Raw genomic sequence first — 19,018 nt, forward strand, 5'->3', positions numbered from 1 at the left:
CCCTCTCCTCTCTCCATTAGTCTGCCAGCCTCTCAGCCTCTTTTCACGTGTTCACTGATGTTCTCATTACTCCAATTGCACCAAATGGGAATGCACTCTGTCTGTCAGTGTGATGGTGGAGGGCTTTGGTTCTCTGCTCTTTTTCTGTGGACAAGGTGACACACACACACACACACACACACACACACACACACACACACACACACACACACACACACACGAGAGATACAGTACACTCTGATAGGGTGTACAGATCAGGACCCTGGCAGATTGGAATGATGATGAGGAATAGTAAACAGCAGTAGAGTAGCTACTGTACTACAACAGATAATGCTATGCTTGTCACTCAGGGCCACAATGGCCTAAAGCAAAGCTTTTTCATACAGAGGAGCGTCCTAGTGTATAATCGCTGAAACTAAGCCCTGCATCACATTTACATTTGACTCATTCAGCAGACCTTCTCATCCTGAGCGACTGTTTTGAGCAGCAACGCTGTCCTGCATTTAGCATCTTACGCTCCACACCATAAACTTGTCTTCTTACCCTCCATTGCCAAAAATAACATAGAAACTACTTTTCTTTAATGTTTTCATCTGCGTTAGGCCTGTCCAGACAGACAGACAGACAGACAGACAGACAGACAGACAGACAGACAGACAGACAGACAGACAGACAGACAGACAGACAGACAGACAGACAGACAGACAGACAGACAGACAGACAGACAGACAGACAGACAGACAGACAGACAGACAGACAGACAGACAGACAGACAGACAGACAGACAGACAGACAGACAGACAGATTAATCTCCACATGTCCTCTATTGAATGCTTATTGTCATTGTTCAATGTATGGTTATTTTGACCCTTGGTTATTGTTGTAACTGTCGTCCTGTTGACAATTTTGATTCTTATTATTTTCATATTGTAAATAGCTTTGGCAATATGTACATTGTTGCGTCATGCCAATAAAGCAAATTGAATTGAATTGAATTTAATAGAGAGAGAGAGAGAGAGAGAGAGAGAGAGAGAGAGAGAGAGAGAGAGAGAGAGAGAGAGAGAGAGAGAGAGAGAGAGAGAGAGAGAGAGAGAGAGAGAGAGAGAGAGAGAGAGAGAGAGAGAGAGAGAGAGAGAGAGAGAGAGAGAGAGAGAGAGAGAGAGAGAGAGAGAGAGAGAGAGACCACTGCACAACAGCAGAAACTGAGACAGAGCTGCATTTCCTGACAAAATGTTTAAAAAAAATAAAACAATTAGTGTCATTTCCCCAAATTTGAAACCCTTATTCAAGGTTTCAAAGACCTCTCTGATGAGAGGAAGATACCCGTCCTGTTGGGGGAGGACGCAGAGAGCTGTGGGTTGGCAGCGCACTACATTGCTTCCTGCCATAAGATGAGGGACCGTGTTTGACAGACCGAACAACATGTCCTCTACTGTATGCTTATTGTTATTGTTCAATCTATGGTTATTTAGGCCCTTGGTTATTGTTGTTACTGTTGTCCCATTGACAAGTTCTTCTTATTATTCTTAGGACATCTACTTTGTGCATGACACAAGTAACTTTTCCAACAATTGTTTACAGACAGATTATTTCACTTATAAATTCACTGTATCACAATTCCAGTGATTCAGAAGTTTACATATACTAAATTGACTGTGCCTTTAAACAGCTTGGAAAATTCCAGAAATTGATGTCATGGCTTTAGAAACTTCTGATAGGCTAATTGACATAATTTGAGTCAATTGGAGGTGTACCTGTGGATGTATTTCAAGGCCTACCTTCAAACTCAGTGCCTCTTTGCTTGACATCAAAGGAAAATCAAAAGAAATCAGCCAACACCTCAGAAAAACAATTGTAGACTTCCACAAGTCTGGTTCATCCTTGGGAGAAATTTCCAAATGCCTGAAGGTACCACGTTCCTCTGTACAAACAATAGTACGCAAGTATAAACACCATGGGACCATGCAGCCGTCATACCGCTCAGGAAGGAGACACGTTCTGTCTCCTAGAGATGAACGTGCTTTGGTGTGAAAAGTGAAAACCAGAGCAACAGCAAAGGACCTGGTGAAGATGCTGGAGGAAACAGATACAAAAGTATCTATATTCACAGTAAAACGAGTCCTATATCGACATAACCTGAAAGGCCGCTCAGCAAGGAAGAAGCCACTGCTCCAAAACCCGCCATAAAAAAGCCAGACTACGGTTTTCAACTGCACAAGGGGACAAATATCGTACTTTTTGGAGAAATGTCCTCTGGTCTGATGAAACAAAAAATAGAACTGTTTGGATATAATGACCATCGTTATGTTTGGAGGAAAAAGGGGGAGGCTTGCAAACTGAAGAACACCATCCCAACCGTGAAGCATAGGGGTGGCAGCATCATGTTGTGGGGGTGCTTTGCTGCATGAGGGACTGGTGCACTTCACAAAATAGATGGCATCATGAGGTAGGAAAATTATGAGGATATATTGAAGCAACATCTCAAGACATCAGTTAAAGCTTGGTCACACATGCGTCTTCCAAATCAACAATGGCCCTACACATACTTCCAAAGTTGTGTCAAAATAGCTTAAGGTCAACAAAGTCAAGGTTTTAGAGTGGCCATCACAAAGCTCTGACCTCAATCCTGTAGAAAGTTGTTGGCAGAACTGAAAAAGCGTGTGCGATTAAGGAGGCCTACAAACCTGACTCAGTTCCAACAGCTCTGTCAGGAGGAATGGGCAAAAGTTCACCTAACTAATTGTGGGAAGTTTGTGGAAGGCTACCCAAAACATTTGACCCAAGTTAAACCATTTAAAGGAAATGCTACCAAATACTAATTGAGTATATGTAAACTTCTGACCCACTGGGAATGTGATGAAAGAAATAAAAGATGAAAGAAATAATTCTCTCTACTATTATTCTGACATTTCACATTCTTAAAATAAAGTGGTGATCCTATCTGACCTAAGACAGGGAATTTTTACTAGGATTAAATGTCAGGAATTGTGAAAAACAGAGTTTAAATGTATTTGGGTAAGGTGTATGTAAACTTCCGACGTCAACTGTATTCACTCCACCGATTAGGTTAAAACACTTTTCTTAAACATAAGCAAACATAATGAAATAGGGAGAGAACTACCTGCATTTGTCCAATAGAAACTCTCGTTTTAGTTGCAGAACAAAATGCGACCTCAACTGGAGCCAACTTCTTGAGCTGAGCAGCCATTTCAGAAAGGAAATTATTGACAAAGAGATCTGGTGTCTTATCAAATGTCTCCTTACACAAAATCCTTCTGGTGATAACTCAGCTCCACTTATCATCTCTCTCATCAACTCTGACTGAGTTTAGTGAACAGGGAATTCCGTCACACAGACACAAAGTATATACGCACAATATGTTATTCTGGCCGGGTGGTGCCTGAATAACAACCTATCCCTCAACGTAACCAATACTAAGGAGATGATTGTGGACTACAGGAAAAGGAGGACCGACCACGCCCCCATTCTCATCGACGGGGCTGTAGTGGAGCAGGTTGAGAGCTTCAAGTTCCTTGGTGTCCACATCAACAACAAACTAGAATGGTCCAAACATACCAAGACAGTCGTGAAAAAGGCACGACAAAACCTATTCCCCCTCAGGAGACTGAAAAGATTTGGCATGGGTCCTGAGATCCTCAAAAGGTTCCACAGCTGCAACATCGAGAGCATCCTGACTCGTTGCATCACTGCCTGGTACGGAAATTGCTCGGGCTCTGGCGGCAAGGCACTTCAGAGGGTAGTGAGTACGGCCCAGTACTGGGGCTAAGCGGCCTGCCATCCAGGACCTCTACACCAGACAGTGTCAGAGGAAGGCCCTGAAAATTGTCAAAGACCCCAGCCACTCCAGTCATAGACTGTTTTCTCTACTATCACATGGCAAGCGGTACCGGAGTGCCAAGTCTAGGACAAAAAGGCTTGTCAACAGTTTTTACCCCCAAGCCATAAGACTCCTGAACAGGTAACCAAATGGCTACCCGGACTATTTGCATTGTGTCCCCACCCACCCCCTCTTTTTACGTTGCTGCTACTCTGTTTATCATATATACAGTACATAGTCACTTTAACTACACATTCATGTACATATGTACATACTACATCAATTGGCCTGACTAACCAGTGCTCCCACACATTGGCTAACCGGGCTATCTGCATTGTGTCCCACCCACCAACCCCTCTTTTACGCTACTGCTACTCTCTGTTCACCATATATGCATAGTCACTAAAACCATATCTACATGTACATACTACCTCAATCAGCCTGACTAACCGGAGTCTGTATGTAGCCTCGCTACTTTTATAGCCTCACTACTGTATATAGCCTGTCTTTCTACTGTTGTTTTATTTCTTTACTTATCTATTGTTCACCTAATAACTTTTTTGCAATATTGGTTAGAGCCTGTAAGTAAGCATTTCACTGTAAGGTCTACCTACACCTGTTGTATTCGGCGCACCTGACAAATAAACTTTGATTTGATTTGACTGTGTTTATATTTGTACATGAATTAGAGAATGAGTTTAGGAATGTTAGGAATGTATTACATGGTATTATGATCATGGTTTCTCTGACATCATAACACTGTATATCACAATGAAAATGTAAAGGGTGTGTCTTTGAGTCCATGTGCCATTTTTCCCTCCTGTAGGATTTACAGCCTATGCATACGTGCCCCTTATTCCTCCTCTCACTGTTTGAATAGGATATCAGGTGTAAAACACACAGCACAGAGAGGCAGAGACCTAGTTGAGTGTGATGCTGATAAGGACTTTTCACCCAGTTAACAGAGAACAATACTTTTGGATGACATTCCACTCAAGGTGCCATAAACCCCAGTTATTATGAACGAACATAAGATGATCCAGGAGAGACTGCTGAAGGTTAAGGAGATTGAACAGGCAGTAGAGCTCAGCAAGAGTAATGCAGAAAAACAGATAGCAGACAGCATGGAGGTCTTCCCTGCTCTTGTGCGCTCCATTGAGAGAAGCCAGGCTGAGGTCATTATGGAGATTGAGAAGAGACAGAAAGCAGCAGAGAAGTGGGCTGAAAGGCTCGTTGAAGAGCTGGAGCAGGAAATCACTGAGTTACAGAGAGGAAGCATGGGGCTGGAGCAGCTCTCAGATATTCAAGATCACCTCCTCCTCCTTCAGAGCTCCCCATCCATCTGCGCCACCCTTCCACCTACCAACAACTGTTCTGAGAAACAGTAAGTGTCCACAGTGGTCTGTGTGTGGGGACTCTGAGGAGAGCTGTGTCTCAGCTGGAGGAGACACTGAATAAAGAGATGGAGAGGTTGTGTGGTGCTGAGCTGAAGAGGATGCAGCAGTGTGCAGTGCATGTGACTCTGGACCCTGATACAGCACATCCAGGCCTCATCTTGGCTGCGGACAGGAAACAAGTGAGATATGGAGACATAATGGAGAATCTCCATGACAACAAAAATAGATTTGTTAATAATACTCGTGTTTTAGGGAGGGAGTTCTCCTCAGGAAGATTCTACTATGAGGTGCAGGTAGAGGGGAAGTCTAGTTGGCTTTTAGGAGTGGCTAGAGAGTCCATCAACAGGAAGGATTGTGATGTATCACCGAGTCCTGTAGATGGATACTGGACTGTGGGGCAGTGGAATATGAATGAATACAAGGCTTACGCTGGGCCTTGGGTCAACCTCTCCCTGAGACAGAAGCCCCAGCAGGTGGGGGTGTTTGTGGATTATGAGGAGGGTGAGGTCTCCTTTTATGACGTGGAGGCCAGGTCTCATATCTACTCTTTCACTGGCTGCACCTTCACTGAGAGACTCTACCCATTCTTCTCTACAGGTTCAAATACCTCTGGTGATAACTCAGCTCCACTTATCATCTTGACAATGAAGTCTGACAGAGTTTAGTGAAGATGGAACTCAGTCATAGGGATTCCCAGCAATATGCCTCATTTAATGTGTTGATATTTCTTCTTGCGATAGTACTAACACTAAAATTCTCTATCAGTTGATCAGACGGTATAATGAAGAATGGATCTCTTATGTCCTACTACTATATCACAATGTACATTAAAAAAGTATTTCCTGTGAGTCTTTGTTGTTTTTTAATAACTACTCCTATTCATTCCTCATCCCACGTTAAGTGAGATCACATTTCAAACACCCACAGCATACACAGATGAAGAGGGAGTTTCAGATGGTGCAGCGATACTGATAATGACTCATCACCAAGCTAAAAGTACAATGCTTCTTGGACTTAACCTATCCAACCTCTAGGATAACCTGGAAAGTCCCATACAGTGATCCATAAAGTTATAACTCTCTCTGTCTTCTCCTCTTCCCCCTCTCTCACCCCCTCTCTCTCGCTCTCTCAGTGGGATGAGGTCAGTGTCCTGGATGACCGGGGGAGACTCATCCGGACCTTTGAGGTCTGCAACGTCAATCAGAACCCCCGTCTCCAGGACAACTGGCTGGCCACGCCCTTCCTCTTCCGCTTCTCGGCACCACGGGTCTTTGTGACGCTGCGTTTCTCCATGCGGGACTGTGCCAGCCTGCGCTCGCCCTCGCCCTCCTGTCGAGAGACACTCACCCTCTACTACAAACAGGCCGACTCACAGAGAGAGCTGGAGAGGACATGGGCTGCAGAGGTAGGGCAGAAAGATTACACTTCCCGTCATGCCAGTAATACCCCACCTTCTTATTGTAGGTGTAATGCCACATTCACGTGCTCGTCTGAACATCCTTTTCCCTAGTTGTGATGTCAGAAACACCACTTTGTTTCATTCATGTGTTTTTTGGTCGGAACAACGATTCAACCAGATACGATTTTAGTTAGCTTGATAAGCTGACGTTGCCAAAGTAAAGTTAGTTAGCTTGATTGACATTGACACTATGGTCAAACTAGCTACATTATCCATATTGATAAGGTTGTAGTTATGACATAAGAACCATTCCTGGACCTGACTCAGAAAGCGAGCCCCCACTGGATGGTACCAGTAAATGTGTTCTATGGATTGTGTTTCCTCGTGTCAACACAAGGCTGACTGTTCAATGCCCCATATGTTGAACATTCTTTTTGTAGCAAGTATTTTATAATAATTTACATGAAAATGAACAAATGTATGTGTCGATTACTGTTTTATATGTCAGTTCATAGACCCGATGATGCCAAGGTATTGGGACATGAAAAACGGACTTGGATTTTATATGATATTGCTGTCAAACCTTTTAACTTTAAGTGAAACTGATTCATTTTTCGATTTATACTAATCATGAATCATTTAAGCCATTTACTTCCTGTGGTATTTATAGTTTCTAAGAGCATCTGTTCAGACGTTGAGCATGCATACATCCCAATATCCCATTTTGGTAATATGTAGTTCCGCATACTCCACAAAACGGGCTCCAAAAACAAGGAAATAATGTTGCTTTAGTTTGCCTTAACATTCCTCTCATTCCCCTCAATATCATAAAATAATCTACATTTCCCATCACACATCAGTACTTTGTAGTTCCTACCCTCAGGGCTTGTGGTTTCCAGTGGAGAGCAGTTACAGAGCTGTTTTCGATAGTGCTGAGCTCTTGTTGCTGTATTTGTGGATGAATACATTTCTCCTTGGGGAAAGTTAGATACTGTTTAAAAATTCAAATAGGAGGCTGATGAGTGAAGTGTAGAGGAATGTAGAGTGGGGAGCAGCAGGAAGGCCAGGAGTCTCTGGGGAAAGTTAGCATGGTTTATCTTGAAACTGGGGAGAATTAGATTAGACTAAAACACAGACTGTCACTGGTTCATGACTGTTTGTTTTTGACTAAATGTGTACCCTCAGAGATAACTGTTGCATACTCTTAAATACTTTAATCAACTGTTACATACCTTTTTATCTTATCCTTCTCCCTTATCCCTCACATTTTAATTTCCACAATGAAATGTAATACATGATCCCTCTCTCTCATCCCCCTCTCCTCCCTCTCTTCCTCCCCATCCCCCTTTCCCATCCCTGTCCAGCCGTCCAGTGGAGAGAAGGACACGAGGGAGGGCTGGGTGAAGATTGACACCATAGCAGCAGATAAGAGTTTCACCAAGGTGGAGCCCAGCCTGCCTCACCAGTACCAACCAGACCGCTACCGTCGGGTCAACATCAAGACCCGCAGCTTCGCGCCGCTCACACGCAATGGGTACTGTACGAGAACATTTGAAACAAATTCATGAAAATTCCCATATACAAACCATGCTCATCACTTGTGACAAAAAGTCCTTTGCCACCTTATAGGCAATAGTGTATGGTAACTAACTCACCTAAACCCACGCTGTCACCTATCTAGTGGTCCTTCAAGCCTGATAATAAGTTAACATGTTATGACCCTTGACCCCGGTTTCAGATTCGTCCTGGCCATCGTCGACAGCGGCGCATGCGTCTCTCTGATGGGTGTGTCCATCTTCTACCGCCGCTGCCCAGCAACCAACCGCTATCTTGCTTCCTATCTGGCCACACCCTCAGGGGCGGAGCCTACCGCCCTGGTCCCTGTGACTGGGACTTGTGTTCCCCACAGCCAAGCACAGGGAGGCTCCGCCCCCCGCATGCACTGCAACGCAGAAGGTGACTGGATGGTGCCGGTGGGTGGGTGCATCTGTGAAGAGGGATATGAGCCCAATCAAAATGGATCTGCCTGCTTAGGTGAGTTCAACAAGTCTGGTATACTTTTTAAAACTTAAAACACACACTAAAATGTCAAACGACCAACAATATTTAACTATATCTAAGGTTTTTGCCTGCTGTCCCCCTGTCCTGTCAGTTCTCCTGTCCCTCCTCCTGTCAGTTCTCCTGTCCCCTGTCCTGTCAGTTCTCCTGTCTCCCCTCCTGTCAGTTCTCCTGTCTCCCCTCCTGTCAGTTCTCCTGTCCCCCCTCCTGTCAGTTCTCCTGTCTCCCCTCCTGTCAGTTATCCTGTCTCCCCTCCTGTCAGTTCTCCTGTCTCCCCTCCTGTCAGTTCTCCTGTCTCCCCTCCTGTCAGTTCCCCTGTCCCCTGTCCTGTCAGTTCTCCTGTCCCCTGTCCAGTCAGTTCTCCTGTCCTGTCAGTTCTCCTGTCCCCCCTCCTGTCAGTTCTCATGTCTCCCCTCCTGCCAGTTCTCCTGTCCCCTGTCCTGTCAGTTCTCCGGTCCCCTGTCCTGTCAGTTCTCCTGTCCGCTGTCCTGTCAGTTCTCCTGTCTCCTGTCCTGTCAGTTCTCGTGTCAGTTCTCCTGTCTCCTGTCCTGTCAGTTCTCCTGTCCCCCCTCCTGTCAGTTCTCCTGTCCTGTCAGTTCTCCTGTCCCCCCTCCTGTCAGTTCTCCTGTCCCCCCTCCTGTCACTGTCTGGATCAATATGGGATGGAACTGCTGCCGTCACTCTGATCACTGGCCCAGCTTGACTGAGAGGACAGGGGGAGGAGGGCAGGGACGGGGGGGGGGGTTATGGGCAAATGTTTTATGAGACTGTGTTGACAACATCCTTCATAAATGAATAGGTGTTTATGTCTGGGAGCATAAGTAGGAGATGAGGGCTTTGTGTTGTGGTCTCTGTGTTGGTGGTGTTTTAACTGAAGAAGCAGGAAGGGAGCAGAACTCAGGGGAATAAGAGACAGCTTGTCAGACCAAGAGCTCAACTACTGCTTCAACAAGCCCCACTTGACCCAGAATGTTAGCACAGAGGAGGAAAGGAACACACACACACACACACACACACGCACACACACTACTACAGGAACATGGACACTACACCACAGTCTGGGTCAGTGTGCCCCCTGAAGAAGTAAAGTGTTCAATCTTCACTAGGTGGGGGTCAAAGAGGAAGATATGTTTTGGAGAAATCTCAAGAAAGACACCATGGAAAATCGAGAGAGGGAGGAGGGAGAGAGAGGGGAGGGAGGGAGGGAGGTGACACATTTAGGTCATAGTGATGTAATGGCCACTCGTCTGTGAACAAGTGACAGAAACCACAGCGGGAGAGAGAGAGAGGGAAAGAGAGAGGGGGAGATGGAGGGAGAGAGGGAGGGAGAGAGGGGATAAGTGGACACAAGTTAATGACTCAAGGAATTGAGCAAGCAGAAAGTCTGAGGAAAGTAAGGGCACAGAGAGAGGGGGAAGGGGTATTGACTGAGATGTGGAGAGCCTGTGTGGTGCTGTGTGTGTCCTTGTATGTTTGTCTGTTCCTACACTCTTAGATAAACGGGTTCCAAAAGTGTTCTTCGGCTGTCCCCATAGGAGAACCCTTTTTGTTTCCAGGGAGAACCCTTTTTGGTTCCAAGTAGAACCCTACATGGAACACAAAAGGGTTCTACCTGGAACCAAAGGGCTCTACTGACAACCAAACAGGGTTCTTCAAAGGGTTCTCCTATGGGGACAGCCAAATAACCATTTGGGACTTTTCTAAGAGTGTGTGTGTGTGTGTGTGTGTGTGTGTGTGTGTGTGTGTGTGTGTGTGTGTGTGTGTGTGTGTGTGTGTGTGTGTGTGTGTGTGTGTGTGTGCGTGCTATCCCTGGACTGTTGACAGTTGAAGGTTAAGGTCCAGTCCAGTAGTTCTCTGTGGGGCTATCTGCTACACTTCTCCTCCACAGGGCTGGTCAGGGGCCTCCCAGTCCCAAGCTAACTAACAGATTCATTAAGACTGGTGCTCACAACCAAGTCAAGTGCAAAATGTCTTCATGCTCTAATGGCTTACACCTGGGCTCTCCCCACCACTCACACAGTTGGTCCCACTTTGATACTGAGAAATAACCACTCCAACGCCACTCTGTGGCTCAGTGGTTTGGCCTTCCAGATGGGGCTAAACAGATCATAAGGAGTGGGAGCCCCACACACACAGGGATTTTTCTGTTCTAATTATTCTGTGATTATGTTTAGTTGATCAGGTCATTAATGATGTGGATGTGACATCATGGCATTGTTGTCCCTGTTTGGTCGTTTGGATGAAAAAACTGATAGCTGAGATGGTTGCTGAGCCATGTTGCCGTGGTCGCTGAGGGTTTTTATTCTACATTGACTCTGAGGCTCCGGTATAAATATCTGTGTAGACACCAAGAACTCAGTTGTACCGCTCTAAGGGGGTTCCAGGCACATTCAAGATCGGAACTGATGAATGATATATTCGTTCAGCGAACGCTGTAATCCAAATGGACTTGCAGTTCAGCTATTCATTAGTAGTGACCTGTGCTGGAATTAAACCCACAACGCTTGGTGTTCCACGCTCTAACCAGCTCAGCCACCAGAACCACTAACTCCTCTCAGATCCTCTAGTGATGACAGGGAACAGAGCAGGAGACAAGCAGCGCTCTGTGCTCTCCTAAGCAAAATAGTTCCCTTAACAATGATGATATATATTCCTTAAGACAGTTCCCTTAACAATGATGATATATATTCCTTAACCTCTAGCGTCGAGCAATCCCGTATCCGGGAGCGTAATCATAGCCTCAAGCTCATTAGCATAACGCAACGTTAACTATTCATGAAAATCGCAAATTAAATAAATATATTGGCTCACAAGCTTAGCCTTTTGTTAACAACACTGTCATCTCAGATTTTCAAAATATGCTTTTCAACCATAGCTACACAAGCATTTGTGTAAGAGTATTGATAGCTAGCATAGCATTAAGCCTAACATTCAGCAGGCAACATTTTCACAAAAACAAGAAAAGCATTCAAATAAAATAATTTACCTTTGAAGAACTTCGGATGTTTTCAATGAGGAGACTCTGTTAGATAGCAAATGTTCATTTTTTCCAAAAAGATTATTTGTGTAGGAGAAATCGCTCCGTTTTGTTCATCACGTTTGGCTAAGTAAAAAAAACGAAAATTCAGTCATTACAACGCCAAACTTTTTTCCAAATTAACTCCATAATATCGACAGAAACATGGCAAACGTTGTTTAGAATCAGTCCTCAAGGTGTTTTTCACATATCTATTCGATGATAAGTCATTCGTGGCAGTTTAGTTTCTCCTCTGAAGCAAATGGAAAAATGCACGCAGCTGGAGATTACGCAATAATTGCAACGGAGGACACCAAGCGAGCACCTGGTAAATGTAGTCTCTTATGGTCAATCTTCCAATGATATGCCTACAAATACGTCACAATGCTGCAGACACCTTGGGGAAACGACAGAAAGTGTAGGCTCATTCTTTGCGCATTCACAGCCATATAAGGAGACATTGGAACACAGCGCATTCAAAATCTGGGGCATTTCCTGTTTGAAATTTCATATTGGTTTCGCCTGTAGCATCAGTTCTGTGACACTCACAGATAATATCTTTGCAGTTTTGGAAACGTCAGAGTGTTTTCTTTCCAAAGCTGTCAATTATATGCATAGTCGAGCATCTTTTCGTGACAAAATATCTTGTTTAAAACGGGAACGTTTTTTTATCCAAAAATTAAAAGAGAGCCCCCTATATCGAAGAAGTTAAGACAGTTCCCTTAACAATGATGATATAGATTACTCAACACAGTTCCCTTAACAATGATGATATAGATTCCTTAACACAGTTCCCTTAACAATGATGATATAGATTCCTCAACACAGTTCCCTTAACAATGATATATATTCCTCAACACAGTTCCCTTAACAATGATGATATAGATTCCTCATCACAGTTCCCTTAACAATGATATATATTCCTCAACACAGTTCCCTTAACAATGATGATATAGATTCCTCATCACAGTTCCCTTAACAATGATATATATTCCTCAACACAGTTCCCTTAACAATGATGATATAGATTCCTTAACACAGTTCCCTTAACAATGATGATATAGATTCCTCAACACAGTTCCCTTAACAATGATATATATTCCTCAACACAGTTCCCTTAACAATGATGATATAGATTCCTCATCACAGTTCCCTTAACAATGATATATATTCCTCAACACAGTTCCCTTAACAATGATATATATTCCTCAACACAGTTCCCTTAACAATGATGATATATATATATATTCCTTAACACAGTTCCCTTAACAATGATGATATATATATATATATTCCTTAACACAGTTCCCTTAACAATGATGATATATATTCCTCAACACAGTTCCCTTAACAATGATGATATATTTCTTTCATCACATCCTAGTGGGTCAGAAGTTTACATACACTCAGTTAGTATTTGGTAGCATTGCCTTTAAATTGTTTCGGGTAGCCTTCCACAAGCTTCCCACAATTAGTTGGGTGAATTTTGTCCCATTCCTCCTGACAGAGCTGGTGTAACTGAGTCAGGTTTGTAGGCCTCCTTGCCTGCACATGCTTTTTCAGTTCTGCCCACACATTTTCTCTAGGATTGAGGTCAGAGCTTTGTGATGGCCACTCCGATACCTTGACTTTGTTGTCCGTAAGCCATTTTGACACAACTTTGGAAGTATGCTTGGGGTCATCGTCCATTTGGAAGACCCATTTGCGACCAAACTTTAACTTCCTGACTGATGTCTTGCTTCAATATATCCACATCATTTCCCCATCTCATGATGCCATCTATTTTGTGAAGTGCACCAGTCCCTCATGCAGCAAAGCACCCCCACAACATGATGCTGCCACCCCCGTGCTTCATGGTTGGGATGGTGTTCTTCAACTTGCAAGCATCCCCCTTTTTCCTCCAAACATAACGATGGTCATTATGGCCAAACAGTTCTATTTTTGTTTCATCAGACCAGAGGACATTTCTCCAAAAAGTACAATCTTTGTCCCCATGTGCAGTTGCAAACCATAGTCTGGATTTTTAGTGGTGGTTTGTGAGCAGTGGCTTCTTCCTTGCTGAGCGGCCTTTCAGGTTATGTCGATATAGGACTGGTTTTACTGTGGATATAGATACTTTTATACCTGTTTCCTCCAGCATCTTCACAAGGTCCTTTGCTGTTGCTCTGGGATTGATTTGCACTTTTCGCACCAAAATACATTCATCTCTAGGAGACAGAACGCGTCTCCTTCCTGAGCGGTATGACGGCTGCGTGGTCCCATGGTGTTTATACTTGCATACTATTGTTTGTACAGAGGAACGTGGTACCTTCAGGCATTTGGAAATTGCTCCCAAGGATGAACCAGACTTGTGGAGGTCTAAAATTTTTTATCTGTGGTCTTGGCTGATTTCTTTTGATTTTCCCATGATGTCAGGCAAAGAGGCACTGAGTTTGAAGGTAGGCCTTGAAATACATCCACAGGTACACCTCCAATTGACTCAAATGATGTCAATTAGCCTATCAGAAACTTCTAAAGCCATTACATAATTTTCTGGAATTTTCCAAGCTGTTTAAAGGCACAGTCAACTTAATGTATGTAAACTTCTGACCCACTGGAATTGTGGTTCCATGTAACACCTTTTCCACGGAGGGTTCTATATGGAACCCAAAAGGCTTATCCTATGGGTACAGCCAAAGAACCCTTTTGGAACCCTTTTTTCTAAGAGTGTACCTTATCTGTTTGGTCTGCGTTATGTTATATCTATTTTTCCCTTTTTAAACATATTCTTTATTTAACTAGTCAAGTCAGTTAAGAAAAAATATTATATTAAAATATTACTACCCCGGTCAAACCCGGACGACACTGGAACAATTGTGCGCCGCCCAATCAGCCTTGAATCGAACCAGGGTCTGGTCTGTAGTGATGACTCTAACACTGAGATACAGTACATTAGACCGCTGCACCACTCGGGAGCCCAATATGTCTAGGAAATATCTTTCTCCAGGTCATGTAACCTCATGTTGATATTATGACAGTAAGTACTGGAGCTATCTGATATGAGCTGGATAAGGCATGAGGTGTTTTTATATGAGACTGAGTGATACCAGGGCAGGGCTGAATGGGACCTTGAGCAGCTTAGAACATTATTATTACCATTCAATATGCATTTCCTGGACAACTACAGAATGTCACAGACAGTGGAGAAATGGAGAGACGGGAGAGAGGATAGAGATAGACAGACAGGAGAGAGGGAGAAGAGGATAGAGAGACAGACGGGAGAGGGGGAGGAGAGGATAGAGAGACAGACGGGAGAGGGGGAGGAGAGGATAGAGAGAGACAGACGGGAGAGGGGGAGGAGAGGATAGAGAGAGACAGACGGGAGAGAGGGAGGAGGGGATAGAGATAGACAGACGGGAGAGAGGGAGGAGAGGATAGAGATAGACAGACGGGAGAGAGGGAGGAGAGGATAGAGATAGACAGACGGGAGAGAGGGAGGAGAGGATAGAGATAGACAGACGGGAGAGAGGGAGGAGAGGATAGAGAGAGACAGACGGGAGAGGGGGAGGAGAGGATAGAGAGAGACAGAAGGGAGAGAGGGAGGAGAGGATAGAGATAGACAGACGGGAGAGAGGGAGGAGAGGATAGAGAGAGACAGACGGGAGAGAGGGAAGTGAGAATAGAGATAGACAGACGTGAGAGAGGGAGGAGAGGATAGAGATAGACAGATGGGAGAGAGGGAGGAGGGAGGAGAGGATAGAGATAGACAGACGGGAGAGAGGGAGGAGAGGATAGAGATAGACAGATGGGAGAGAGGGAGGAGAGGATAGAGAGAGACAGACAGGAGAGAGGGAGGAGAGGATAGAGAGAGACAGACGGGAGAGAGGGAGGAGAAAATAGAGAGAGACAGACGGGAGAGAGGGAGGAGAAAATAGAGAGAGACAGACGGGAGAGAGGGAGGAGAGGATAGAGAGAGACAGACAGGAGAGAGGGAGGAGTGGATAGAGAGAGACAGACGGGAGAGAGGGAGGAGAAAATAGAGAGAGACAGACGGGAGAGAGGGAGGAGAGAATAGAGAGAGACAGACGGGAGAGAGGGAGGAGAAAATAGAGAGAGACAGACGGGAGAGAGGGAGGAGAAAATAGAGAGAGACAGACGGGAGAGAGGGAGGAGAGAATAGAGAGTGACAGACCGGAGAGAGGGAGGAGAGAATAGAGAGACAGACGGGAGAGAGGGAGGTGAGAATAGAGAGAGACAGACGGGAGAGAGGGAGGAGAGAATAGAGAGAGACAGACGGGATAGAGGGAGGAGAGAATAGAGATAGACAGAAAGGAGAGAGGGAGGTGAGGATAGAGAGACAGACGGGAGAGAGGGAGGTGAGGATAGAGAGACAGACGGGAGAGAGGGAGGAGAAAATAGAGAGAGACAGACGGGAGAGAGGGAGGAGAGAATAGAGAGAGACAAACGGGAGAGAGGGAGGAGAGAATAGAGAGAGACAGACGGGAGAGAGGGAGGTGAGAATAGAGAGAGACAGACGGGAGAGAGGGAGGAGAGAATAGAGAGAGACAGACGGGAGAGAGGGAGCAGAGAATAGAGAGAGACAGACGGGAGAGAGGGAGGTGAGGATAGAGACAGAAGGGAACAAGATATTTGCTCATGGAACCATGTGTATTCTTGTCTCCTGTGTGTAGCTGCATCTGCGCTCTGACAAGTCTGTGTGTGTGTGTGTGTGTGTGTGTGTGTGTGTGTGTGTGTGTGTGTGTGTGTGTGTGTGTGTGTGTGTGTGTGTCAGATTTGAATGCTGGGAGCAAGAGAGAATGAGCACGTAAGAGAGAGAGAGAGAGAGAAGGAGAAATTGGGTCAGTGATCTAAATACCAAGTACTATGTCAACGGCAAATTATTCACTTCACTGCCATCCATCTCGCTCTCTCTCTACCTTTGTTTCTGCTTATTATTTTCTTTTGGATCTTTACGATCTTGATCTTTCTCGCTTTTTTCTTGTGTCCTTTTTTTCTCTGCCATCATTTCAGTCCCATCCCTATTTCCTTTCTACATCCTCTCTCTCTCTCTATGTCTCTCTCTCTCTCTCTCTCTCTCTCTCTCTCTCTCTCTCTCTCTCTCTCTCTCGCTCGGTCAGTGTTAATGCATTGCAGTGTCCACTGCTGTTTGTTAATGTGTGTTTATTATTGACTCATTCTCCTCCCCCATCCTCTATAACTTCAGTACCTACCTCTCTCTCCCTCCCTGTTCCTCACCCTCCCTTCCTCTCCCTTCCTTCCTCCTTCCCTCAGTATAGTGAGTGGTACTGTAAAGACATGAGGGCCTCCTCCTTCCCTCAGTATAGTGAGTGGTAATGTAAAGACATGCGGGCCTCCTCCTTCCCTCAGTATAGTGAGTGGTAATGTAAAGACACGCGGGCCTCCTCCTTCCCTCAGTATAGTGAGTGGTAATGTAAAGACATGCGGGCCTCCTCCTTCCCTCAGTATAGTGAGTGGTAATGTAAAGACACGCGGGCCTCCTCCTTCCCTCAGTATAGTGAGTGGTAATGTAAAGACATGCGGGCCTCCTCCTTCCCTCAGTATAGTGAGTGGTAATGTAAAGACATGCGGGCCTCCTCCTTCCCTCAGTATAGTGAGTGGTAATGTAAAGTCATGCGGGCCTCCTGCTTCCCTCAGTATAGTGAGTGGTAATGTAAAGACATGCGGGCCTCCTCCTTCCCTCAGTATAGTGAGTGGTAATGTAAAGACATGCGGGCCTCCTCCATCCCTCAGTATAGTGAGTGGTAATGTAAAGACATGCGGGCCTCCTCCTTCCCTCAGTATAGTGAGTGGTAATGTAAAGACATGCGGGCCTCCTCCATCCCTCAGTATAGTGAGTGGTAATGTAAAGACATGCGGGCCTCCTCCTTCCCTCAGTATAGTGAGTGATAATGTAAAGACATGCGGGCCTCCTCCTTCCCTCAGTATAGTGAGTGGTAATGTAAAGACATGCGGGCCTCCTCCTTCCCTCAGTATAGTGAGTGGTAATGTAAAGACATGCGGGCCTCCTCCTTCCCTCAGTATAGTGAGTGATATTGTAAAGACATGCGGGTCTCCAGTTCATAATGGACATAAGCCGTATTAACCGTCCATTGTGTGGAAACAGAGGGAGGGTGGAGGGAGGGAGGGAGGGAGGGAGAGTTGGATGCAGGAGAGGGAGCAGTAATAGAAGCTGTTTGATTGGCTGAGAGGGGTGAAGGGGAGGGAAAATAGAAAGTGTGGGTTATTGTTGGCAATAGAAACAGCGGGGGAAGTTTTGTAGTGAAGTCGTGTTCCGTGTCACAGCCCTATAGAACACATCTGGTAATGTGTGCCAGAGGCATGAAAGATGGATGGAACAATTCCCTTTTCTCTCCATTCCTCTACCAGTACTTCTTCTCTCTCTCTCTTTCTCTCTTTCTGTGTCTCACATTCCACCCTCTTTTCCCACTATAACTACCCCACCTTCCTTATAATCTCTCCATCTCTCTAACGGACTCAATCATCCTCTCTCTCTTTCTGATTCCCTCTCCTCCAGTCTCACTCCATCCCTCCCCACCTTCTCTCTTTCTAACACCTCTCCTCTCTCCTCCACTCTCACTCCATCCCTCCCCACCTTCTCTCTTTCTAACACCTCTCCTCCAGTCTCACTCCATCCCTCCCCACCTTCTCTCTTTCTAACACCTCTCCTCTCTCCTCCACTCTCACTCCATCCCTCCCCACCTTCTCTCTTTCTAACACCTCTCCTCCAGTCTCACTCCATCCCTCCCCACCTTCTCTCTTTCTAACACCTCTCCTCTCTCCTCCACTCTCACTCCATCCCTCCCCACCTTCTCTCTTTCTAAGGGGAGGAGAAAGGAGCAGAGTGGAGGTGGGGAGGGATGGAGTGAGAGTGGAGGAGAGAGGAGAGGTGTTAGAAAGAGAGAGAAGATGGGGAGGGATGGAGTAAGCGGATAGTGTTCCCTCTGTCAGGGAGAGTGAGGAGGAGAGAGGTTTCTCACTCCCCCTCTTTCCTCCTCTCTGCTCCTCTCTCCTCCTCTCTCCTCCTCTTTCCTCTTCTCTACTCCTATTTACTCCTCTTTGCTCCTCTCTCCTCCTCTCTACTCCTCTCTGCTCCTCTCTCCTCCTTTCTCCTCCTCTCTGCTCCTCTCTCCTCCTCTCCTCCTCTCTCCTCCTCTCTCCTCCTTTCTCCTCTCTACTCCTCTCTGCTCCTCTCTCCTCCTTTCTCCTCTCTCCTCCTCTCTCCTCCTCTCATCCTCTCTCCTCCTCTCTCCTCCTCTCCTCCTCTCTACTCCTCTCTGCTCCTCTCTGCT

General features: G+C 45.5%; 1 protein-coding gene across 2 annotated transcripts in view; it reads left to right on the forward strand.

Annotated features, from left to right (window-relative positions):
- The window catches only part of LOC110537257 (ephrin type-B receptor 5), a 61,913-nt gene that overhangs the window by 22,689 nt on the left and 20,206 nt on the right, over window positions 1-19,018 (forward strand). For both annotated transcript variants that reach the window (XM_036941059.2, XM_036941053.2), the window contains exons 3-5: window positions 6,368-6,640; window positions 7,999-8,168; window positions 8,373-8,668. In XM_036941059.2, coding sequence (XP_036796954.2) covers window positions 6,368-6,640; window positions 7,999-8,168; window positions 8,373-8,668 — 739 coding nt within the window. The remainder of the gene's footprint in view (window positions 1-6,367; window positions 6,641-7,998; window positions 8,169-8,372; window positions 8,669-19,018) is intronic.

The sequence above is a fragment of the Oncorhynchus mykiss genome, chromosome 2, assembly GCF_057628025.1.
Source record: "Oncorhynchus mykiss isolate SJ-2025 chromosome 2, ASM5762802v1, whole genome shotgun sequence".
In the NCBI taxonomy this organism is placed as follows: Eukaryota; Metazoa; Chordata; class Actinopteri; order Salmoniformes; family Salmonidae; genus Oncorhynchus; species Oncorhynchus mykiss.